The sequence below is a fragment of the Pocillopora verrucosa genome, chromosome 9 (assembly GCF_036669915.1).
Source record: "Pocillopora verrucosa isolate sample1 chromosome 9, ASM3666991v2, whole genome shotgun sequence".
Taxonomy (NCBI): Eukaryota; Metazoa; Cnidaria; class Anthozoa; order Scleractinia; family Pocilloporidae; genus Pocillopora; species Pocillopora verrucosa.
Window position 1 is genome coordinate 16,233,484 of NC_089320.1, and position 23,892 is coordinate 16,257,375.

The 23,892-nt window shown below is 36.8% G+C and overlaps 3 protein-coding genes across 5 annotated transcripts; 1 reads left to right on the top strand and 2 right to left on the bottom strand.

Moving 5' to 3' along the window:
• Positions 1–1,519: 1,519 nt before the first annotated feature.
• Positions 1,520–7,802, bottom strand: LOC131779831 (integrator complex subunit 15-like). 2 transcript variants are annotated; one of them, XM_059096417.2, is made up of 7 exons: positions 7,696–7,802; positions 5,542–5,906; positions 5,065–5,160; positions 4,212–4,398; positions 3,283–3,858; positions 2,784–2,823; positions 1,520–2,131 (listed from the first exon to the last, which is right to left on the bottom strand). In XM_059096417.2, exons 1-7 carry the CDS (start codon positions 7,721–7,723, stop codon positions 2,089–2,091), a joined length of 1,335 nt encoding a protein of 444 aa, XP_058952400.2. In that variant the 5' UTR covers positions 7,724–7,802; the 3' UTR covers positions 1,520–2,088. The 2 variants fall into 2 exon arrangements, with proteins under 2 accessions (XP_058952400.2, XP_058952407.2); XM_059096424.2 differs by lacking the exon at positions 7,696–7,802 and adding an exon at positions 6,286–6,861.
• Positions 7,803–10,332: 2,530 nt separating this feature from the next.
• Positions 10,333–20,543, bottom strand: LOC131780595 (uncharacterized). Of its 2 annotated transcripts, XM_059097211.2 has the most exons (9): positions 20,431–20,528; positions 20,183–20,347; positions 19,824–20,103; positions 18,124–18,324; positions 17,668–17,723; positions 15,219–15,397; positions 13,267–13,533; positions 12,241–12,466; positions 10,333–11,906 (listed from the first exon to the last, which is right to left on the bottom strand). In XM_059097211.2, the coding sequence occupies exons 3-9, from the start codon at positions 20,042–20,044 to the stop codon at positions 11,743–11,745; spliced, it is 1,314 nt and encodes a 437-aa protein (XP_058953194.2). In that variant the 5' UTR covers positions 20,045–20,103; positions 20,183–20,347; positions 20,431–20,528; the 3' UTR covers positions 10,333–11,742. The 2 variants fall into 2 exon arrangements, with proteins under 2 accessions (XP_058953194.2, XP_058953200.2); XM_059097217.2 differs by lacking the exon at positions 20,183–20,347 and having other exon boundaries at positions 20,431–20,543.
• A 78-nt stretch (positions 20,544–20,621) lies between these two features.
• LOC131780579 (MRN complex-interacting protein) lies at positions 20,622–23,609 on the top strand. Its single transcript, XM_059097194.2, has 3 exons — positions 20,622–20,772; positions 21,295–21,613; positions 22,280–23,609. Exons 1-3 carry the CDS (start codon positions 20,713–20,715, stop codon positions 22,948–22,950), a joined length of 1,050 nt encoding a protein of 349 aa, XP_058953177.2. The 5' UTR covers positions 20,622–20,712; the 3' UTR covers positions 22,951–23,609.
• The last annotated feature ends 283 nt before the right edge of the window (positions 23,610–23,892 follow it).

Below are 23,892 nucleotides of genomic sequence, written 5' to 3' on the forward strand. Positions count from 1 at the left end.
GTTTCGGTAGTATCTTTCACAGTGTCAGTTTTCTCCCGTTTTTAGTTTTTTGTGTGTGTGGCATCTCGCGCATTTTCGGTTTTCTTCTGTCACGGATGGTTACGTTTAGTTTCTCACGCATTACCAGCTTTCTTTTGTAGTGGATTGTTACGTTAGTATCTCGCACTTTTCAAATATTTTTTGGAATTGATTGTTACGCAAGTGTCTAACGCAATCTGAGTTTCTAGGTTGGTATCTTGCCTCTTTTCTGTTTTCCCTTGTAACAAATTGTTACGTCAGTATCTCGTGTATTTTCAGTTTTTCCTGTAACAGGCTGTTACGTCAGCATCTCGCGTATTCTTAGTTTTCCTTTGTGATGGATTGCTACGTTAGTGTCACGTGCATTCCCAGTTTTCTACTGTAATGGAATGTTACGTTGGTGCTCGCGTATTCATAGTTTTCCGCCCTTGTGATGAATTGTTACGTTAGTATCTCGCGTTTTCTCTTTTTGTAATGGATTGTTACGTTAGTAGATCGCGCATTATCAGTTTTGTCCTGTAATGGATTGTTACGTTATTAACTACAGGGCCTGTAATAGCTTATTACGTCAGTATCTCGTGTATTCTCAGTTTTCCCTTATAAGGGATTGTTACGTCAGTATTTCGTGTATTCTCAACTTTCCCTTGAAATGGATTGTTACGTAAACAGCTCGCGCATTCTCAGCTTTCTCTTGACATGGATTGTTACGTTAATATCTCGCGCATTGTCAGCTGTCCCTTGAAATGGATTGTTACGTTAATATCTCGCGCATTCTCAACTTTCTCTTGAAATGGATTGTTACGTTAATATCTCGCGCATTTTCAACTTTCTCTTGAAATGGATTGTTACGTTAATATCTCGCGTATTCTCAGTTCTCTCTTGAAATGGATTGTTACGTTAATATCTCGCGCATTCTCAGTTTTCCGTTGAAATGGATTGTTACGTTGACATTTAGCGCATTCTCAACTTTCTTGAAATGGATTGTTACGTTATTTCGCCGCGCATTCTCAATTTTCTCCCATTTTTGTTTTTCACATTTAGCATCTCGCGCACTTTAAGTATTGTCCTGTGTTCGGTCATTACGTTTAACAATTGGTTCATATGTCAGCGTGCGTTCATCGAGATATGAAGCACGCGGAAAGTTTAGAGAGCACAAAACACGAGCAACTCTAGCTTCTTGAGTGCTCTCCAAACTTCCCAAGTGCTTCATATCTCGATGAACGCACAGATGACGTATGAACCAATTGTTTTATAACATTTTCAACCCGAAGGAAAATTTTTTTTTCTCGAGGGATTTGTTTGCTGACGTCATGAGCATGCACAATAGGAATATGAAGCACGCTCGCGCAATTGAATTTGATTAGACAAAGTTACTAGCTATGTTATAATAGTGCTTAGCGCATGGTAATTTTCTTCCTGTTTTCGATTCTTACACTTTATTTTTTTCAGTGAAATGAGGGTAAATTATGTGAAATGACAATAAATGATGCGAAATGACAATGAATGCTGCCACGTGACAAGTAATGATGGTAAATGCTAACTGAAGGTGAATGATGTGGACGATGAATTAGATCAAATGACGGTAATTGAAGTCGAGTGACGGTGAATGACGGTGATAGATTTGTAATGACGGCGAAAGATATGAAATGACTGTTAATAATGTGAAATGATCCCGGACTCCTCCTCCGCAGGAAACTTTATTTGAAGCAACAATATTAAGTCAGAGATGGGGTGTGACACTCCGAATTCCGTTATGATCATATGGAACCCGGGAGGACAAATAACCTGGATAAAAAATGATATCTATGTAATAAAGATCTCCGAGCAAATTTGTTGCCACAGTTTTGAAATGTTTGTATATCAGTTTGTATTATGTATATAACTAGTAGGTTTTAACAGAAATGTTTTTATTCTCTCGGTTCCTGACTCATGCTTGATCTGAATACATAGTAAAACCATATTCTCAAAGTACAGCTCAATGCCTAACAAATTCCCACAGCCACCACTCAAGTCTAACAAGTTTAAAACATCTTGAGCCCACAGCACATGCTCTTTTTGATTTCAAAATCTTTAAGGACTGTTATCCAGGTTCTGTATTACCGTGGAAAGCAACCTATGGGAGAATTTTACGACACCCTTTCATTTATTAGACGTTGTAATGAACAGTTAAGCTACGTCACAACTATTTCCGGATTTAATGGAATGTTTCCATGAAGTGAAACTCTTGAAAATTAACTGAGAAATTACGTGCACTATGACGATTGGTGAAAAATGTATCATTTCTTGCACAGGTAAACCCAAAACCTTTTTTTTCAAAGCAGTAGCATAATAACCGTCGTGGTAGATTGGGAGGACACCTGAAAACTTTTCTAATGTTTTCACAACACCCTGAACGGGCAAAATGGCCTTGTACAAACCGTTAGAAAGTTCACTTTGCTGCTTATGAGGGTAGAAAAATACGCAAGAATAAATAAATAAGGAAAAAGGATGGAGAAGATTATCACGGATTGTAAATGACGAATTAATTTGAACCAACCCTTGGATAAATTGATAGTCCAACGCTTCATTTGTTTGGGTCGGTGGGATAGACAGGGAACTGGAAACTAGTAAATGATAACTGACGAATTTCCTATTCGTTTCATGATATATTTGTGTCACCTTTCACTAAACTATTAGATGTCCATCTACATTATCATTTGTGTAGATCGTGGAATGAAATATTAAGATGATTTACACCCTTCTTGACAAATCAAAGAAGAACTCACCTGTTGGATGGAAGACGTTCGCGCACAGATTGCAGTTCATCTGAAAAGGAGAAACATTATAGACATTTTAATGACTTCATATACGACAACCTGAAAAGCATTTCCCTGCAGTGCTACAGGTGCCTTTTTGCAGCCACCTTGAAAATTTTTTCCCAGTAGAAATCGTTGATGACTTGTTGATCATTCTGTCACCCATAAATCCACTGCACAGGGAACTAGGTAATGCAGCTCCACCAGAGCTTTACCTGTTCCCACCTTCCACAACGAGGACAGGGGATTGGACTTTGGGATACAAAAACTTTTCATTGTGACTAAAAAATTGCGACTAGCTGCAAGCAGGCAAATTCATGAACAATTTTAGAGATGTTGGTTGAAGCACCAACTACACAAATCAGATGCAAGCTTTAGTTAAGTTCCATAAAATTTGAGATTATTTTCACATATTACCTGTGTTGTAAATACCCAAACACAATTTACACTGGTAATAAAGGATACCAACCTTTGGCAGCAGAAAGGCATCCTGTTGCCATAGCAACTTGTAAAATTTGAGCAAATCTATCCATCGACAACTGGACTTGTTGTGCAATGATGCTGTGACTAAATTCTACAGTTGCTAACTTGTCTATGAGTTTTTTCATGTCTTGAGAGAGTTCTTTCAGATCTGTTCCTTTGATAAGATGCTGACTATCTGACTCATCCATAACTTCTCCAGGTTCCAGTTCCATTTCATCTTGTGGATCTTCTTTATCTTTACCAGCCAGTAGAAAAGCTTGAATTATAGCTAGGTGAAGCTGAGAGCATAACACTCTAGAATCCCTATACACATGTAGGTTGCTTGTGAAGCCATTTAAATGTAATGGCATCAATACTACCCAACGCAGTAAGCCTAACACAGGACCTATGGGGAGAGAAGTAGACTCTGGGGGAGCTACTGATCCTCGCAAACTTCCAACTGTTAGGAGATTGGAAGGACAAGTCATAATACAAAGTTCAGGGTTTTCACTGACCCAAGATGCTACAACTCTAAGGAGAGCCAAGGGAGGTCGATTTGATGACCCAACTGATAAGCTTTCACCTGAAAACAAAAGTGGCATGTTAAAAGCAGGAGCAGTCATTATAACTGTGTTGTCTTGGATTGAAAGCTTGTATGACAAGGATTCATTGTTTTGTTGAAAATACACAAAGAGAAAATTAACTTGTTGGTAAGAAGTTTTCATCTCAGTAAACTAAATACACAAATTAAAGTTCCTATATTATACCACATTGACTATATATTGAAAAGGAAAAAAGAAAGAGTTTGAATGAAGGACAGAAGCATAACAAAAAACAATCAGTGGTGTAATCTCCTGCCAAACAGGTTTTATTCATGATTGTAGCTGCCTTGGTTTAGTTTAGGTTTATCACTTCTTACACAATTTTTTTTCTCACCTTTCTGATTATCTGAACTAACAACAGGATACAAACTAATTAGCGCAATCATCAACTGACAGGCCATCTGTGGGGAGTGACATGCAAGAGTCTGAAGGAATGGCAGTGAAGCTGGCACAAGACATGTGTAGTCTTCTACAATAGATGATGTCACTTTTAACACTAGACTAGGCAGGTGGTGATGTCTCTAATGAAGAAAAGGCACAATCAGAAAAAAGGCATGCATTGAAACAAAAACAGTTGAAAAGAGGTGCAACAGTGTTTAATAAAGAATTTGAAGGAATGTCACAAGCCAGGGCCAAAGGAAAGGTTTGAGTTCTCAGTTAGGAATGTAAATTTACTCCCTCTGAATTTCTGATTCAATGGTCAGCCTACTGACCTATGGGGACCTTGTTGATTGATCAGGGCATATTCTAATTTCATAAGTCAACTGCACAGTTATCACAGGGATTGATCAGTAATGTCAAAAGTACCTTGCACTGAGACAAAAAAAAAAGAAGATTATAATGATTTGTGATATGAATTTCTGAGTTTGGTCTTGAATATAAAAAAAAAAGTGTTGTTTGCTCAAGAGAGCATAACACTGTGGTTCTTGAAAAACCAATGAGGCAAGCTCAAAGCAATGACGAAAAGCTAACCATCTAACCTCAGGATTTGTAAGAGCACTTGAGCCCTTTTCAAAAATAATACACCATCATTTTTTTCTGACAATTACAGTATACAAAATCAAAATTTGAATTGTTATAAAGAAGTCTTGTTTTCATCTTTAAATAAACAATATGAGGAAATCTTTTAGGCCAGCTTTGGGTGTGTAGAAGGGAGAAAAAAAAGAGGATTGAAAAGTGATACAAACCTGCATCCATATGGCCATTGATTCTAACAAAAGGTTGCATTGCAATGCCACAGCCATAGAGATTAGCTTTGTAAGAATTTCAACTTTCCTTTCAACCTAAGAAGTTGCACAATTCCCAAAGGAGAGTATAAATTACACATAATCAAGATGAAGTTAACCATGCAGATTGAAATATTGTACTTACTCCTTTAAATGCTGTGGTGTTGCATACATCTTTAGCCTTTCCGTTAAAGTGTTCATGCAAGGGTGGTACTTATTTCAAAATTGTATTTCTTAACTCACTGACAACAATCAACAACTGCTCTATTCTATCACATGTACATAGAAAAGCCCTCAGTCAATAATTATTACTATGTTTTAAATTATCACCTGATGTTCATACAACAACCTGTATATTGTTTGAAATGACACAAAATTTAAAAAACAAATTACCACAGTGACTATAAACATTTATTCTTTCCTTGACATGAATCCTACCTTTCCATCTTTGATATCTTGACTTGATATTCCAAACAACAAATAAAACACTCCGCATCTTACAATATCAGATGGTTGGTCTTGAAAGCAGGAACATGTAACTTCTAGGAGCTGAAGTTCCTGAATGGCAGACAAAGGTTTTGAGCCAGAACCTTTGCTGTGAAATATGTATAAGTCAACAACATCATCAAGAAATGCCGAGAGATAAAGTCCTGGGTTTGGAGGTGTGTCTGGTGCATAAGCTTGGAAATATTTCTCCAACATAAGAATGACATCTCTACTACATTCTGGAAACTGAGAACAACTCAAAAGGTGCTTGACATAAGAAACTTTCCCAGGGATGTCTGCCTTCCATGATGCTATATCTGTAAAATAAATAAACAAAATCAAGTCAGTTGATTGTGTAGTAAAAGATTCATCTGGTTGAGAGTATAATAATTCTAAAAGTGATTGTTGTCTGCAGACTGATGTTTAGACAACCTATATTCTAGTCTGCTAGGTAAGGATGGGCCGATACAGTTTTTTTGGAATCAATATGATACCAATTACGATACTGATATTACTACTTATACTGTGACCTCAGTGAGTTGCATGGTTAGTCATGTGATTTGATTGCCAACATACAGGGTTATAGAGTTATCTTGCACTGTTAATGTTATGCAGTGTTCAGTACTCTACAAAAGAATGAACAAGACAGTCAAAAATTTAAAACCGGAATAAGGACCTATTTAAGTTGAAACTCACAGTTTTTGATTAGTTCACTGTTGCAGCAGTCACACACTATTTAGATGGTACACTGCAGCGATCATTGCCCAATCTTGAGCCCAGAGTCTCTTTGGCTCCTTGTCAGTAGTTGGTCATGAGAGTGAGATAAAGTGTGGGCAGGTCACATACAGTATCGTAAACATCAATACTTTTTGCTAGTATGTAACAATTGGTTCATATGTCAGTGTGCGTTCATTGAGATATGAAGCACACAGGAAGTTTAGAGAGCACGAAAGATGTGTAAGAGTAGCTCTTGGCTATACCTCGAGTGCTAGCTTCTTGAGTGCTCTCCAAACTTCCCAAGTGCTTCATATCTCAATGAATGCACAGCTGATGTATGAACCAATTATTTTATAACATTTTCAACCTGATGGTTTAAATGTTGTAAAAGGGTTAATATTCCCTCTGCTATGCTTCAGCACATTGATAATTTTGTTTCAGGAAAACATTTCTCTACGCTGTAAATGATCTTGTCTTAGATTGGTCAAAAAACTGACAGCTGAATTCATGTGTGTAAATGAACTTTATTTTCTGATTGAATACAAAATTCTCGAGGGATTTGTTTGCTGACATCATGAGCGTGCACAATAGGAATATGAAGCATGCTCATGCAATTGAATTTGATTAGACAAATTTACGCACTGTGTTATAATGATATTTTCTGAGTAGACTGCGGTATTGCTGGCATCTAATATTTGGTATCACTACTGGCCCATCCTTACTTCTAAGAATGGTAGTACTCAACGGGATGTCATGAGTGCAAAGGTAATTTTTCCATGCAAAATGTAGGACAACAAAGGAAAAAATTGCGTGTTCATTTGCCATCCTCTGAAGCCAGGCCTGTGTCTAAGTCATCTTCAGAGTCGCAGTCCCAACTTTTGTTAAGGTTGTATATTCCCGTTCGGGATTATTCTAGGCCCAACAATTCGACTGCATGATCAAAATGTTTATCCTGAGTTCGAACCATTGCACCAAAGTCAAATTAGGCGACACTGACATTTACCGACCAGTGCAAGACTTGAATTTTAGCAGTCTTAAAAGGTATTGATACAGACAAGCGGGGATTATAGTAGGTCCAAATTAGCTTGTAAGTTGCGTATTCTTGACCTGCTTTACTAAATAAAGTTAAGTATATATGTATGGATCGATTTCTTAGAGATATACCTTAACCCGAAAGCTGTACCCTCATAAATTCAAAATAGGTTGCAAGACACAAAAGTGGTTCTTTTCTGATCTCCGATGTCCGTCATGGGTGTTCACTAAATTTGAAGCTCGGCCTTAATGCACAGATGCCTTCGTATGAGGTCATGAAGTGAACACGTCATTTATCACTAAAAAATGTACAGACACAATTATACGATGTTTTTACACAATCTACTGTTTACTTACTCCAAGTGTCTTCTTCATATTCGTTCATGGTGGGGAAAAAAAGAAAATTTTTACAGGTCCTCTTATACTTTATCCCTTGGCGGCCATGTTTGCCTAAGCAACCTGGCTTTTCCATTGAAACCGAGTAAACTTTGGGCCAGCCAGGCTGCGCAAAGCCTCGCTTTAGTGTTGCCTCGTTACGGGCCAATGCAAGTCCAATAGGGTCAGTTAATGTGCAAAAAGCTTCTCTGAAGTTTACTGAACTAAACACTTGGGCATGATTATTTTTACAACAAAGTTTAGCCATTGTTCAACAAAACCACGTCCTAAAAAGTCCTCAATTTAGCTGAATCTTGCATCTGAACATTCATCTTTGTGACAGCGTCAAGAGGGCTTGTGTTTGAATCCATGTTATTAATGAGAGATGGGTATATCACTCCAGTCGAAGTGAGAGTCGACGCGGAGCAACGAAGCGTTTTAGTGATATTTTCCCCAACGGCGCCAAAACGAGGTGTAACCAGGAAGAAAAAGAAAACAAAGCTCATGGCGACGCGGGCCAAATACCTACAGCCTGGATAAGGCTGGATAAGATAACTTGACCATCTGTGATGACTTTAAAATATGAGAAAATGCGATGTCTAAAGACAATTTATTACATGCTTTTCCATAGCTCACACAAAAAAAAGAAGAAACCCCAACTCTCCTTTTCTCTCCCCCCCCCCCCCCAAAAAAAAGAGAGCAAACTCAGAAGATGTAAACTCTACTTAAATTGAGGCGAAGGCTTTAAAAAATCCTTCTAACTCGTTCCTCATCGAATATATATCGATTGATGAACTGCCTACGGAAGCTAATCTAGCTGCCGGGCTGGCTGGATTAATAACTTGTTTTAATTGTTCTCCATACATTTCCTAGGGTGCAGACAAAAATAATTTGTTGGTGATCGTTTCCTATATTCTCATGACTTCGATGCTTGATTCAAGAGTGATGTTGTTGGGGGAAATGAGATGCTTAACCAGGGACCACGCAGCAAGTTTTTGAGTGGGGAGGGAGGGGGGGCTATTTTTGGCTCCGTTATTTTTGTTAAATTACTTTTTGTTTACTTTATTTTTATTTTTGCAAAACAGTGGGGGGGGGCCCAAAGCCCCCCAGCCCCTCCCTCTGTGCGGTCCCTGTTAACACCCTTAAAGGTCAAAGAGTGGGGAGTATAGTTTCAGAGAAACTTGACAAAATGTAAAGGTGATTCTGTAGTCTGATCGTCGGCTTACAACAACTTTATACTTGAATCTGATTATGACTTCCGCTCAGGTTGTTGAAACGTCATTAACCTCTACCGACAGCAGTCCTTCTCAAGAATACACTCACCCAGACTGGATCAGAAAACACTTAATGTTACCCCCGGGTTCAAACCATTTACTGTAAAATGATGAGGGTAACCCAAAACAGAGCTCTATTCGTCCACGGAGGAATAGTGTTACAGAGCACATAAAAATTATAAATTGAGTGGCAAAAGTGATCTAGGATTGGTTTACTTTTACTTTACTTTACTCTGTGATTGGCTTTTAGAAATATGCACCGCCATCTCAACCAATCAGATGCAAAACTAAAACTAATCCCGACTTCATCATTGGAAAACTATAGGTTTCAAAATAGACCGATCAGGACGATCCTTTGAGATTTTCTTCATCAAACAGAACTCAGTTATTTGTTGCTGACTTCAACTTTATAACTTCCAACTCGTCCTAACTTGAGGAACTCCACAGTTTCTGTTTTAGAATTTGGAAAAGGGTAAAGAACAATTAAAAGCAAACCTTTTTAACTTTTTACCGTTATGTTTGCCCCTTTCTATTGCAAACAGGTACTCTGTGAAATACAGAACTACCATTATCGTGCAAACTACGTTGGAAATGACGTGGTATCGCCACTGTTTACTCCTCCACACTTTCAACACGGCAACATTTAGGTACATCGCTTGCAGCCACAACGATACAGTGTTAAAAAATACATCTATTGCTAGACCAGTAACGCAACGAGCCAAGAATTGCCAGATGAGACTCTCAAAGTAACCATTAGGCGTTTGGAAGTCATCTGGGTACATGAAATTGTACAATTGGCTGAATCCTACCGCTGACACTAGGGCGTTTGCTTCGGTTAGGACAAGTTGAATGCTAACGTCTGCAACAAAACGCATACTTCGAGGGGTGCGGGTTATGCCTGCTGGAAAATCTCTTGGGCGTGATCTGCAGCAGCGAGAGAGTAGTTTGTAGGCGTATTCCCAGATGTAATCCCTCATGGAAACTGTTAAGCGCTCTATGAGGTCAACCACAGCATGACCAGCGCCCAAAGCGACAAATAACCAAAAGTTTACCAACTCTGCCTGCATAACACGGAAGACAAAAGCTGCTGCAGTATATAAAGTACCTATCAAGAGGTGCAAAACTCCAGTGTGAACTAGGTTGAACTTTGTTACGGCGACATTACTAATCCGTTGTGATTGTTTTCCAGTTAAACAATCCGAAATTGAAATGAATCCGTTTCCGGGAATTCGGGGAATGTAATGTGATACACGAGCAACGACATGAAAGTGAAAACAAAGGGATTCTAACGGATTTAAGCTAAGAAAACATCAAACCCTCTGTCTTATTTGAAGGATGAAACTATAGGTTTATTAAGGGGGTAAATTACATGGCGTTGAGAAATCAAATTCTTGTTATACAGGTAACGTTAAGACTGCACTCGAGCCAGTGCCTAGCCAGTTGCCTTAGAGTAGAGCGACTTGGAGTATTACTACTTCCCCCTGCATAGAATGCTTGTCCATCGCATGTTACCGCACAGCATTTCATCAGGCTTCCCTGTAAATTCCCGGTACCTATTTATACTCCTGGGTAGAGGGAGGGAGGTACAATGAGGGTAAAGTGTTTGGCCAAAGAATACATCACTTTGACCCGGCTAGGTCTCGAGATTCTTGTTTTATATTTGATTCATAAGGTTTTCCATTAGTTTTTAACTAAACTGGTAGAATAGAAAGTAAACGAGGGTTTATCCACAGATCAGGGTAATTTAGCATTATCAACTGACTTGATAGCGTAAATTTAACACCGTAAAGAGTTTCAAAGCTGACGTTTCGAGCGTTAGCCCTTCGCTCTAAACGTCAGCTTTGAAACTTTGTGGCCAATTTGAGTTATTAACTCAGTTGATAATACTAAATTACCCTGTTATAATCTCCCACCGAAGCAGCACCGCAGTTATTTTAGAAACTTATCCCCTTTATTCATTTATCTATAGTTCCCTGGTTTGTGAATCATTACAAGAGAAGAGTTTTTTTTATATATATAGATATTTCGTCAATCACTGTCAATATTACGAACTATAAATACCTCCAATATTACAATAAAGTTCATTGTGCTTAAAACAATCATGTTGCAGACCAGGTCAGAAAGGATACCAAGAAAACCACCAACTAATCAACGCTGCTGCTCAAAGACCAGTTTTCTTTCCTATCTATTTTCATTTCCAAAATTATTAATGGTTTTCACAGTTTTTCAAAATCTGACAGAAACCAATACTAATATTTTTTTCCTGTTGTATACTGTAAAAATAATTTGGATGACAATTAAAAGCAAAGCAACAGAGAAGATTTTCCTTACAAAATGACATTACTTTCAGAATAAAAATACATTTTAAATTAAACATTCAAAAATAAATTTACTATGGTTAATTTCTACCAATTTAAATTGCTGCTGGAGTCAACACTTAATAGCCTACTGGCTAAGCATAATTTATTATGTGGTTAGTAAATCCCTTTGATCCCTAGGGGTAACTAGCATCTAATGTCTGATTACAATATCTTGCTTGAATCACACATCGAGGTCACAAAAATAAAGGAAATGATCACCAACAAAAGAAGCTTGTTTGTTAAACAAATTCTCCTTGTCAGCATCACAACAAGAAGAAAGTGCTGCTAAAAATGAACACTGTTTTGCACATGTTATCATTTCAATTCTGTTTGAAAACTAATTTTCAGATCACAAGCACAACTTCAACCAACATTCTGGCTTTGACAGTTATGTTTTAAGACTGCTCACAGCAGCATCTCTGTATCCTGAACCACCAGAAGGTCCACAGTTTGCGGGACTGCTTGTTAAATGCCAAGAAACACACAGTCGTCAGTGCAAAGAATGCAGTACTTAGGGATGATACCACAAATGCGTCAGAGAAAGTATACTTTTCATATTCTGTTGGGAACAAAATTTGTAGATCAATGTCAGTCAACTGATAACAAGTTAGGAGTAATTAAATTTTGGACTAAGGGAAGGGTAGGAATGCAGTTGCTCAGTTAATGACATTCATCAAATTTACTTTCATCAATAACCTTACCCAAAGAATTTCATTTATGTTTTTAGTGTGTAGATCCAGTATGCAGGTGAAAAAAAAAAATAAATGTGAGTCTGTCTTATTGTTCACTTTTGATAGACCGGATAAAATTATAGAGCTCATAGTGTAGTTGTTACATACATGTATTACTGAACAAATACCAAGTAAATGATACTCAAAGCACTTGATACTAACTTTTATGACACTTCTCTGGTGGGTAAAACATCAAGCAACGAAAGTACCGATTTATATGGTGTTCCAGAAGGGCTGCATGTTGTTGTAAAAGGCAGATGGGAATATAAGTGAGAGTTACAATGGCTGCATATGCAAACATAAGAAACACCAGGCGCTGAACCAGTTTGTCCATTTTCTTTTTTCTTGATTTAGCTTGCTCACCAGCAACAGGGGAGATGTTGCGTAGCTGAAATGACCAAGAAGAAGGAGGTCACGATTAGCTAGCAGACATTTACTATCCATTTCCCAGCTGTGTGACAATTGAAATATAATTTTATCAGATACAGGTAATTTAGTGTTAACAACTGGGTTGAAAACGTAAATTAGCCACCGTGAAGAGTAAAAAAGCTGACTTTTCGAGCGTTAGCCCTTCGTCAAAGCGATAGCTCTGACGAAGGGCTAACGCTCGAAACGTCAGCTTTTTTACTCTTCACGGTGGCTAATTTACGTTTTCAACCCAGTCGTTAACACTAAATTACCTGCTATACTCTCCCACCGACGCAGCACCACAGTTTCTTTAGAAACTTACCCCTTTATTCATTTATCAGAAACAGATTTCTACCAGGACTAGACTTCCATTTACAATTAATTCTCTTGTGTTGTGTAAGGTGTTCACCAGGCCGTGGATGTAGAAGAATTCTACAATTATTAAGCAGAATTCTTCCACTAAATTTCAATGGCCTGACCCATTTTCAGTTCACACTTGGAGAGTATTCTCTTTTTGCAACAAAACAAGTATTTATATTCTCCACACTAATCTCTTCATATTTCCTATAGCGATGACAAGGAATCTCATTGCAACCACTAAGGTTTGGACTTTGGAGTAACTTTAAGTTAAAAATGTAATGATTTACAATGTAAACCTCGTTAAAAATTATCTAGCTGTGTTAATGGGCCTTCTAATAATGGCATTGAATAAAAAACAACCATTAATTGCTCACCCACTAAAAACATTTGAACTGTTAGTTAAAAGTAAATAATTATTACCATGAAAAGTTTATAGACCACAAAAAACAAGCAGGTACCACCAACACCCAGTGCCAGCTCTGTGATAAATGTAGTTGTAAAATATCCAGTGTCTGTTGATCCAGGAAAGCAGAATTGCATATTTACATCAATATAAGGTGGTGATTCGGAGCCAAGTACAATGCCAACAGGAATGAAAGGAAGAAGCCAGCAAATTAAGGAATACACAATATGCTGTACTCTGTAATTATTTCCCTGGAGGTTTACCAGACTGTCAGAATAGATCATCTGAAAGAAAGTAGTAATATATTAACTCTTTGAATTCTAGAGGTGATGTGTGTAAGATGATGCCCATGGTGGTGTGTCTTTGTGTGGAGGTGCAGATATTGTGGATGGATCCCTGAGAGGAGGGTGTTCTATGGCTGTAAGATTGTATATATAACCCTTGACAGAGGACAGAGACTTCAATTTGTCTTGCAATTCCTGCTGCAGAAGCCATAACAAACCGGTTTAGGGACAGAGATACACCTAACCAGAGACAACTACAATGATCAAATGAACAAAATGAAGTGATCAAATGCCAACTAAATGTCAGTCAACAGCTAGCCAGGAGCAGTATGTAGGCCTGAGGCTAATTAATTTATTCCCCTTGCTGCCCTTGGAATATGAACAATATGATATTGCTATAGTGTAACTACCTCAATCTCAACATCCCAACAGTTGGTTTCTTCCACTAACACAGATAAGTTGCCTTTCAGGGTCCAGTTGTTCAAAGGACAGATACTGCTATCTGTCCTTTAAATTGCTATCACACTGATAAGTGTAAGCAAAAGATACTATGCTATCCACCAATAGAGATTTATCCAATCCACCCTTCAAACAACCCAGGCCAGTATCATAGACATATTAATCCTTTCCCGCTTGAGAGTGCCACATGGCACAAGATGCCATTGCATGCTTAATATTCATTCATTTTTTCTGAAACTTTCAAAACCAAAAGGTCATTGAAAGATCTGCACATTGAAGGCATAAAATCATGGCTCCCTCTAATACAAGACTTGGTTTACCACCCCTGCAACTTTTGGAACTTTTTGTCTTAGTACTGTATTGGTTCAGGTGATATCTCACCACAATCAATGCTCTGAGAGCTGCAATTTAAACCATAGTTAAGTGGTATACCCTATATGTACGAGGCAAACAAACAATTTCAAGGTTTTTTATTTTTCACTTTGGAAACTTCTCAGTCTTTTCAGTTGCCTCCTCCACACCTGTTGGTGTCCTTTATAGCATACCCCAAAAAAATACCTATAAAATTATATATTATGCATGGTCTAGTGCTTCATTGTTCTCATTTGAAAAAAATTTTTGGCATTTCCCTCAGGCAGGAAAGGGATAGACATATTCTGAAGAATGTTCACATTTGTAATCACTCTCAATAGTGATAAACAAACATATTTACAGATCATAACATTACATGAAGATAGTGAATAAATCCCAGATAAAAACAGGATAAAAATTTGATTTGATAAAGATTTTAAGATTTTGAGACCTTAGTGCTGCATCAATCACTAGAAGAATGAAAGATTTCAGAACATTGGTGACACTTCTTGTGAATTGACTAGTTGAAAGCTCTTGCTTTATCTGACATTAGTAGACAAATAAATAAGCTTTTAGGCTTGGCTTTTACAGTGGTTTCAAATGATCTTATACAACACTTACTTCAGTGCACACAAAATTTTGGATATTTTCCAAAATTGTCAAAAATAGTGGTTGTGAGCTAGCCATTATATTTGCATTACTACATTAGAATCATCAATAAAAGCAAATCACGTGACGAATCAAGAATAACTCATGTAAAAGCTGATTCAGAAACACTTTGATAAAACATCTAAGGTAAAATACTAACCTGGATAGAAAAAAATGTGCTGTGCATATCACATAAGCATCAACAAAATGTCTTACATCTCACTCACCTTAAGTAAATTGATGCTATAAACCACAAACCACAGTGCCAAAGCTACAGAAAAGTAGTGTATCAGGACCCCTTGAGCAGTACAAAATGTAGTGGGATTTTTTGAAGATTCTGCTAAAAACTTGCTGCTACAGAAAGCCTTCTCTTCTCCCATTCCATTGGCTACCGCAATAAGAACAGCTTAAAATAAACAAAAACATTATTCATTACAATACTGTTTTTGACCGAATAAGTACCTTGTCTTGAATAACAACCTCCTTCCTGCTAACCTTACCTTTAAACCAAGCCCCTTTCAATAAATGACTACTGCTACTGGTTCCTTGATATGTTTATTACCAGTAACACATCCCCATTTAAATATGTACTTCACTATTTTGATGTGTACGTATAATTTTAGGTATCTTGGTTCCTGAATGAACCAATCAGATCTCAAATACATTTTTAATTAGCTCTTTGGGAAATAAGTTACTGTGTCAACAAATCAGGTTTGGTTTGTAATGTGAAATTTACTCTTCAGCAACTAAGTTCTTCAACAAACCAATGACATGGATGAATAAAGGTCATGTCATTTTTAAATTAAGGTTTGCCTGTTTTATTCCTGTCAACAACAAATAAAACAGACAACAATAGATGGGAAATTTCTGCTTTAAGAGCAGTAATGTTTCACCATAAATTGGATGCTATCCGTGGTAAATTATTCTTCTTTGAGGCTGTATTATTTTCATTAGTGCTACACTTGTAGAAGCTTTTTGTGAAGCTTTGTCACTGTTGTAATTTTGCAGCAAAAATATCAGTTGCATTCAATGTATTTCATCTTAAAAATATATTGAATACTCTGTGGTTAACACAGCAATGGAAACGTACCCAATTGCTTACAATTCTACAGAAATCGCTGACAGAAATCATTGACTGAAATTGCCACACTGTTTTCACTCTTTATCAGTGCCTGAAAGTGATCAAATGACCATTATCTTTTGTAAAGACTGTCAATTCATCTCTGGTGAACGTGCAAATAATCATGTCCATGTGATGAAAAAGTAAAAAAATTTCACAACCTTTTTATGCTCGTAAATGTTCTGATGACATTATAGTAGTTGTGATGCCGTAACGCTTATTAGAAGGCAAGCAAGGACTTGACCTATGGACGCATGAGAAACTTATCACCTTCCTTTTCCTTTTCCATTTTGTTACAGGCAATGATTGCGTCACAATTTTGAGTTTTGCACAAGATGTATGCTAACTTGAAGCAAATCATGCTACTGAAACCCAACTAATTACTTCTGTATTTACGAGGAGAATTTATCAAATTTTAGGATAATTTGTTTAATTCTGTGAGTACAGAATATGTTAAGTTACCAGTTCATCTGCCAGTCAGAGATTGAAGTTTAGAAAGAAATGAAAGTAAGTTTTTTCCTTGTAATTCTGAGTTCAGAAACTCACTTAGCGAATGTGTCAGTGTAAAGTTGAATGTGCACTTGAAAAATACACGCTAACAATTTATCCATGCTTTGAGGAAAAGCACCAACAAAGTTACAGGAAGGGAGAGAATACATTCATTATTGGTGGCTCTCTTATCATTACAGAACACTTAAATTATTGAGTTAAACAAAAGGAAACAGTAAACAATAAACAAAAAGGCTATGATGTACTGGTAACTATCCAGTTATGATTAAAGTTGTTTCACAGAGTTATAAACATATTGTTAACATGTTTGAGTGTTAAACGGTTAAGAATATGTGAAAGTCATATATTTGACCTGCAGATAAAGATGTGAATGAAAGTGATCCTTGCAGTGATGTGCACTACTTGGGCAGTAGTGAAAATAAGGTCTAAAAAAATTCAGGCCTGTACAGGATTTGATGTTGGTTCCAAATAAACCCATGAAGTGATGAATAAACGGTTAAGAATATATGAAAGTCATATTAATATTTGAACTGCGGATAAAGACGTGAATGAAAGTGATCCTTGCAGTGATGTGCACTACTTGGGCAGTAGTGAAAATAAGGCCTGAACCCATGACCAGCTCCCAGTTGGCTTGTTAGCTCAGTTGGTAGAGCGCTGCACCAGTATCGCAGAGGTCATGGGTTCAAATCCTGTACAGACCTGAATTTTTTTCAGGCCTTATTTTCACTACTGCCCAAGTAGTGCACATCACTGTGAGGATCACTTTCATTCATGTTTGAGTGTTCTTATTTATCGGTAAACAGATTATTGCTGTTTGTTCTTTTTAACCCTTTTAATGTCAAGGTCTCATTGAAAATTCTCCTTGCTGTCTGTCAGACAATTCGTATGCTATTACTACTGATAACTTTTATTCTCATCACTCGTCTGAGTGTTTTACATTGTACAGATATTGTAATGAGAAATTCTGCCTCAGTCACTTACAGGAGTTTAAGGTTAATCAATTGAAATAAAATGAAAGTACTTAAGGTTGATCAAAATAAACTTACCAATGGCTGATGATAGGCCTTGAATGTAAAGAGGAATTATATGTGGAAAACATCTCCTGACAATATAGCAAAGAAAACAGTTCTGTCAAACATGGCATTTCTCAATAATTGTACTCCTGTGAATACTGTATTGTGAACAGCAAGAGGTAATAGTTTGTTGGTATTGCAAGTATCCAGAGCTAGTCTTGTATTTTCATTCATTTGTTTATTTTCATCAAACCTTTCTAATGAATTTTTGGGTGTTATTTATTACATTTATATCTCTGAATCCAAAAGAATATTGTTCAATTAAAATGTAATTTAAGAATTACAGAGAGTTATGACCAATAGGTCACTATAAAGGAAAAAAAACATTGCAGAGAAAGAAAATTACAATTAAAGTTATACTATTACATAAACATGATACAATTCTGCACAAAAAAAAGGAAAGGGCAACAGCATTGACATTAAACTCACAGTTTTTTAATCCGCATCCAAGTTGACAATATTATGACAAAACCCAACAAACTAACAGCAATAGAAAAACTTTCAATGACTAGCAAGGCAAATTTTTCTGCTTTTGTCAGCATCACCCATGGGCATGGTGGTTCACACAAATGTGTTTTCTGGTTCAAAATGAGTGGATGACTGCAAGGGTACAGAGGCTGAGTTTGATTACTACAGGAAAGAAAAAAGTGACAAGGTTATCTCAGTGATATGAAAATGTGCACCTACCTTACCTCAAATCTAAATCTGTTTTTACAAACTTTGTGAATGGTTGATTGATCTAAAATTGAATTGTTTTCCTACATACTAGCTATGAAATCCTCTAGCAGAGAAAGCACCCTGATGACAGCTTTCACTTTCCTATGTTGGAGCTTGGTCACAATTCCTTGACCAAGTATCACATGCAGGCTGAGTTTGATGTTTCATTCTTGTCACCCTGTCAACTCTTTACACCCTAACATCAGTATGCACATTTTACATTCTTTCTCTAAACATTTCTTAAGGTGCTGACGAGGAAAATTTGTTTAACAATCAAGAACTTATTGCATTGATGACCATTTTCATTATTCTCATAACTTTTATGTATGAATTAGAGGTGATAATGTAAGGAGAAATTATATGCTTTCACACTTAAGGGTCAAAGTTTAAATCCTCCCTCCACAAAAACAAAGTCAGTAATACAGACACTTTCCAAGGAAACAGTGGATTTACTTACCGGTATCTTGTGGATGTGCTAGTGCTAAATTCAAACTTTTTTAATTTATGACTATCATTTCATAATTCACCTCTTTATTGTATGATGGATATTCATGATCATGGTGTTCCCCTTTAAGGTAGCCTTGTGAACATATGTTCATTTAGGGGACTACACAGCAATTAACCCAAAAGAAAACCATGAATGTATGAGCTAAGCTACCAGCAAGCTAGATTAACACTTGGTAAGATTTCTACAAAGCCCCATTCTTCAATATGTACACAGTTCTTGCATAAAAAAATCATAGCAAAAATAAAAGGTTGCCTTAATTGCTTCTTCGTTTTAGGATAGTATGGAGCTGAGAGGAAATCCTACATAACACTCAGTTAACTTGCCCAGTAGAGCTTTCATCAAATTCCCTATCATCTTCATTCATCAGTCAGTTGACTGATTTCAAATTATTTGACTTGATTGAAATGAAAAATTTTTTATTTCTAGTTAACCCTTTAACTCCTAGAAGTGATTAACATAAAACTTCTCCCTACAGTATCTATATATTCTTCATCAAACAGGTAATGAGAAGATTCAAACTTATCAGGTAGAAGCTGCTATCTTGATCTGGCACCAAGTTCTCATAACTAATTTACAAGGAAATGTGTAGCAGCTAGAGGGGAGAATTAACAATCAGATCTTGGGAGTTACAGGGTTAAGTTATAAGATTGACTGACTACATCAAAATCCTTAAAGAATATTTCTTTATATACTAAAAATCCATCCTATTCTAGAACAAAGCTGTATTCCTACTGTTTTGTCACTGTCATCCTATACTGAATGCATGCATTATGAATAATTGGGCTGCGCGGAAATCTCCATAAATGCTAAACCACTCAGAAAATTTGGAGTCAAAAATCAAAATCAAATCTCTATCAGTTCCCACATTAGACATAAGACCAGAAAATTATCAGCAAAATCTAACCTGATGTTCGGTGAAGGTGGATCCGTAGGAACTGGGAGTTTGTTTGCGTAGAATACGGTGGGAAGCAATGAAACGCCCCATATCAAAAGCAAACAAGGGATTACAACCAAAACCACACGAAAACAACTTCTCTCTTTGAGCACAAGAGGTTTCTGATCGCCAGAGGATGAAAGCGATGTATCTGTTATGTCCTGTTCGTGGACATTTACTAGGCTAGACATTCTGCCTGCACAAAGTCGAAAACAATTCCAAAGCGATCTATTCTTGAATGAAATGTAATCTGTCGATAATAAAATAAGATGAAAACTGAAAAAAAACACCTTATATCTTTTGAATATATTCGATCAAAGCGAGCTTACAAGGGAGAAGCTTGAGCTTCACAGAGAAGCCAGGTGGACTTTAACTCCTGTAATTTGCATCAATTGAGAAGCACAAAGACCACTTTGTACGCCTTCTCGATGAGTGTTTTCTTGGTAATGTAACATGATCTACCAGGATTTTACTGCATGTATCGTTTACCTGACCTTTCCAAATGAAGAATCCCCCAAACATTAATACCACAGAAAATCTGGCATATCACAGAAAACTTAATTTCAGTTTCACATACCTCTGATTAGTCTCAAATACGTCCTAAATCGAAAGAAGTTACTTAGATTTCTGAGAATTCTGCACCAGTGTGCACCATAACCACTTGCTCAACTTCCGTTGATAAGAGGGAAATTGGAAAGCTAGAATTGGTGATATTTCGTTCAACATAAATGAAGATAATTTCAAAAAGTTCTTTGGCGCCTTATTTGAACGAAGCGAAGTCAGAAGCAAACACGCTCCAGGAAACGAAAGATATTACTGAGATTTTGAGTTTTCCAGTGGCACCACAAGTCTCAGAAATATGGTGCAAGAGTTTATGATACTGAAGTGTTTTTCCTGTGCAACCTTTCAGGTTCACCAAGTAAGCAGATGTGACTTTTAGAGTCTTAGTTTTTTTCACTCCTTCAGTCCACAAGCTAGTAGGTACATTAGACTATCTTTTATATTTTTTTTGGCTGTGATTGTTATTCTGAAGGAAAAGCAGAAAAAGTAGACACATTTCTAAATCCAAAGGTTGGGTAAAACTTTTGTAGTACATTTGGTTCGACTGTACGAATCTATATTTTACTGAAAATTTGTCAGTAGTACAAGGGAAGACATAATACCCTAGTCTTTAGTGCACCGGAATCCAGCCTTTTTTCGGGGTCATAAGGGGGTGTTCTTGGAGAGAAACTCACAGTAACTCTCAGATTGCCTCTCTTTACACAGCTGTATACAATAAAAAAGGTTGTGACAAGTTGTCAGGGAGTTGGCTGCAATTAATGAACAAGTATTCAATGTAGGGGAACTGGGAATACTCCTTGTCACTTCACAATGTTACAGTCTGAGCATTTTCAGAGGTCTGGTATGAGTTGCACAAGTCTTTTTTTGTAACCATCAACAGGTTAAGAAAAGCAACAAGTGGGTTTGCAAAGTATGTGGAGAAAAGCAATCAATTAAAAAAGTTTATGCTCAAGGGACTGGTCTTGACTGCCGTAAGCATGTGCAGAAATTAAATTTGAAACAAGGAGAAGCACAGGAGGCAAGAGATTTGATATCCTGCAATGATGAAAATCCTAGTTCTTGTGACTTCTCTGAAAATACCCTGTTGACTGGCAATGTTAAGATAAACCAAGGTACAAATTGCAACAGCCAGGAAGGTTTTTCCAAAGGAGTAAGCAAATGGGAGAAGTTCTTAGAGATCAGTTCTACTGACCATGATGGTAATTAATGGTTTATTTGATCATGCAGTCTGATTGTACAGGTGAAGGTAGCCCTGAAATGGATTGTTAAGCCTAAGGCTGTCACTTTCACCCATAAACATTCAATTTCAGGACTTTCTCTTCATGGATGATCAGACCACAAGAACTACTGTTTTAAGTACTTCTAGGTTTAAACCTTATACTGGAAGATTTATTCATTGAACCTCATTTAAATGCTTCATTAGTGGTGAGACTTCAACCAAGGTCACCCAAAATTTATTCACTATTCACATGATAGGTTCAAACAACAAATTGAACTTAATGTCATTTTCTGTCTGGTTGCAGGTATGAAAGTTTGAAAGAGATTTTTTGACATTAAAAAGATCCTTAAAATTTACATTTTGACACATTCTCCAATTGCTTTTTCAGGGGGTGATTTGGTCACTGGTAGAAGAACATATAATATAAGAACATATAAGCCATTAGTTGTAGAATGTATTTGTGTTTTATTTAAATTGTCAAGGAGATGGTGATTAATTCAGATATTGAATGTGTGATGCTCCGAGTGGAGACTATAGAAATTGTGAAATCCACGTTGTTGTTGTTATTGTTATTGGTTTTTGGAGTGCCAACCAATGCTTTGTTGTGCTAAACATACTTTTTTGAATTTTTTTTTTTATACATAAGATTTAGAGGAATTGGACAGTGACGATATAACAACAGAAAGGGATTTGTTTGATAAAGCATATTCAAGAAGAAAGAGAAAGTCATCATGGCAACATTGCAAATCAGGAACTGGCTTCCATGGAAAAAGATCCAAAATAAGTGCTAATGAAGATAGTGTCAGTACATGCTCAGGGTTCAAAACCTCTTTTCCAAATACTCCTTTACATAACTTGACATCAAACCAAGTTGATGAATTTCAGTCCTATGGCAAACAAGCACAAGCCAATGAGGATTTGGAGTCGAATACCAAAAATAACCCATACAAATGTAACATTTATTTTGCAAAGGCTACCAGAAATCCCTCCCCAACAATGAAAAGGATGAACTCAAGTGCTTTGGTTGACCAGAAACGGAAAGCAATACATTCATCAAAGTGGAATAGGTTCATGTCTAGTTACTCATCACAAACTGACATGCATGAAACATGCTCAGAAAATAACTCTTTTTCCTTTAAGCCACACAGAAATAATTGTCAAATTGATAGTGAAAGCTATCTTAGCCAAGGTAATAATTTTATGAAATCTGCTGCAGCTATGAATGCAGCAGATAATCAGTCATCATCTTCTCAGTTTGTTCAAGATTTCTTTAAGGTGGATGATGAATTAGATGATAACTGGTGGAACTCACTGTAACTTAAAAGAAGAAATTTAGATGTTTTAACCTTGCTGTGCTACATATTTATTTGTAAGTCTTTAATGTCAGAATGGTATACTTAATGTAATCATTAAATGATTAATAATGGTAATTGAACTGAGTGGAGTACAATTTGGGCTGAAATCTTATGCGTGATTTCAAAATCGAACAAGTGCACAGCGTCAGTTCAATTCTAAATCACAAGTATGATTATTACATCCATTTTGAAATCACTCAAATACAGCGCTTGGACAGTTCAAATATTTTATTGATGCAGTACTGAGCCGGTTTGAAATTGAATCAATCCATTTTGCAAAATTTTCCATACAATATTCTTTATCTTTCATTTTCCTGCAATTTGATTGGTTACTTTTAACAAGCCTTGAAATCTGATTGGTTGTTTTGTTTTTGGTGTAGCCTTCTCACTGGCTGGGAAAAAGATGCGATTTAAAGCAAAAAATGGTGCGATTTGTGAATAAATCAAACCAAATAGAGCCAATCAGATTACAGGGACTACCAGTGATTTCAAAATGGGTGTAATAAAGGAAGAAATTCATCTCTCCTGTGAGTACATTTCACATAACCTAAATTCAAATGACCTAAATAATCAGTATTAGATATAGGAGAAGGATCTAGGGGGGTCCACAATCCCCTGACCCAGACATTAAAACCTTTTGCAACCACAAGATCACACGTTTCTCCTTGTTGTAAAGTATACTAAATTTACTTGCCTCCCAATATTGTTTAGCTTGTGTGTGTTTTCTGGATCAAAGTTTGGACCCTCCCCCCATCCTAGATTCCTGTCCCTGCCCTTAAAATTTGTGTAATCATAATGGTTTTCCAAACACGAAGATAAGCCTAGTCTCCTTCACAGCAAGTTGTCTGATCTTGTCACACAACACGCCCGGGAGAGAGCGTGTTGCGTAACAAGAGTTTTCTCC

Excerpts from the sequence above, each read along its gene's own strand:
- LOC131780579 (XM_059097194.2), top strand. The coding sequence starts at position 20,713 with ATGGTGCAAGAGTTTATGATACTGAAGTGTTTTTCCTGTGCAACCTTT. Across the intron at positions 20,773-21,294 it reads CAACCTTTCAGGTTCACCAA|GTTAAGAAAAGCAACAAGTG; the intron begins GTAAGCAGATGT and ends AACCATCAACAG. Across the intron at positions 21,614-22,279 it reads CAGTTCTACTGACCATGATG|ATTTAGAGGAATTGGACAGT; the intron begins GTAATTAATGGT and ends TTTATACATAAG.
- LOC131779831 (XM_059096417.2), bottom strand. The coding sequence starts at position 7,723 with ATGAACGAATATGAAGAAGACACTTGGA. Across the intron at positions 4,399-5,064 it reads CAATGGCCATATGGATGCAG|AGACATCACCACCTGCCTAG; the intron begins GTTTGTATCACT and ends TTTCTTCATTAG. Across the intron at positions 2,132-2,783 it reads GAACGTCTTCCATCCAACAG|GTTGCTTTCCACGGTAATAC; the intron begins GTGAGTTCTTCT and ends ATTCTCCCATAG.
- LOC131780595 (XM_059097217.2), bottom strand. The coding sequence starts at position 20,044 with ATGTCTAGCCTAGTAAATGTCCACGAACAGGACATAACAGATACATCG. Across the intron at positions 15,398-17,667 it reads AGGCCTATCATCAGCCATTG|CTGTTCTTATTGCGGTAGCC; the intron begins GTAAGTTTATTT and ends GTTTATTTTAAG. Across the intron at positions 11,907-12,240 it reads ACCAGAGAAGTGTCATAAAA|AATATGAAAAGTATACTTTC; the intron begins GTTAGTATCAAG and ends TGTTCCCAACAG.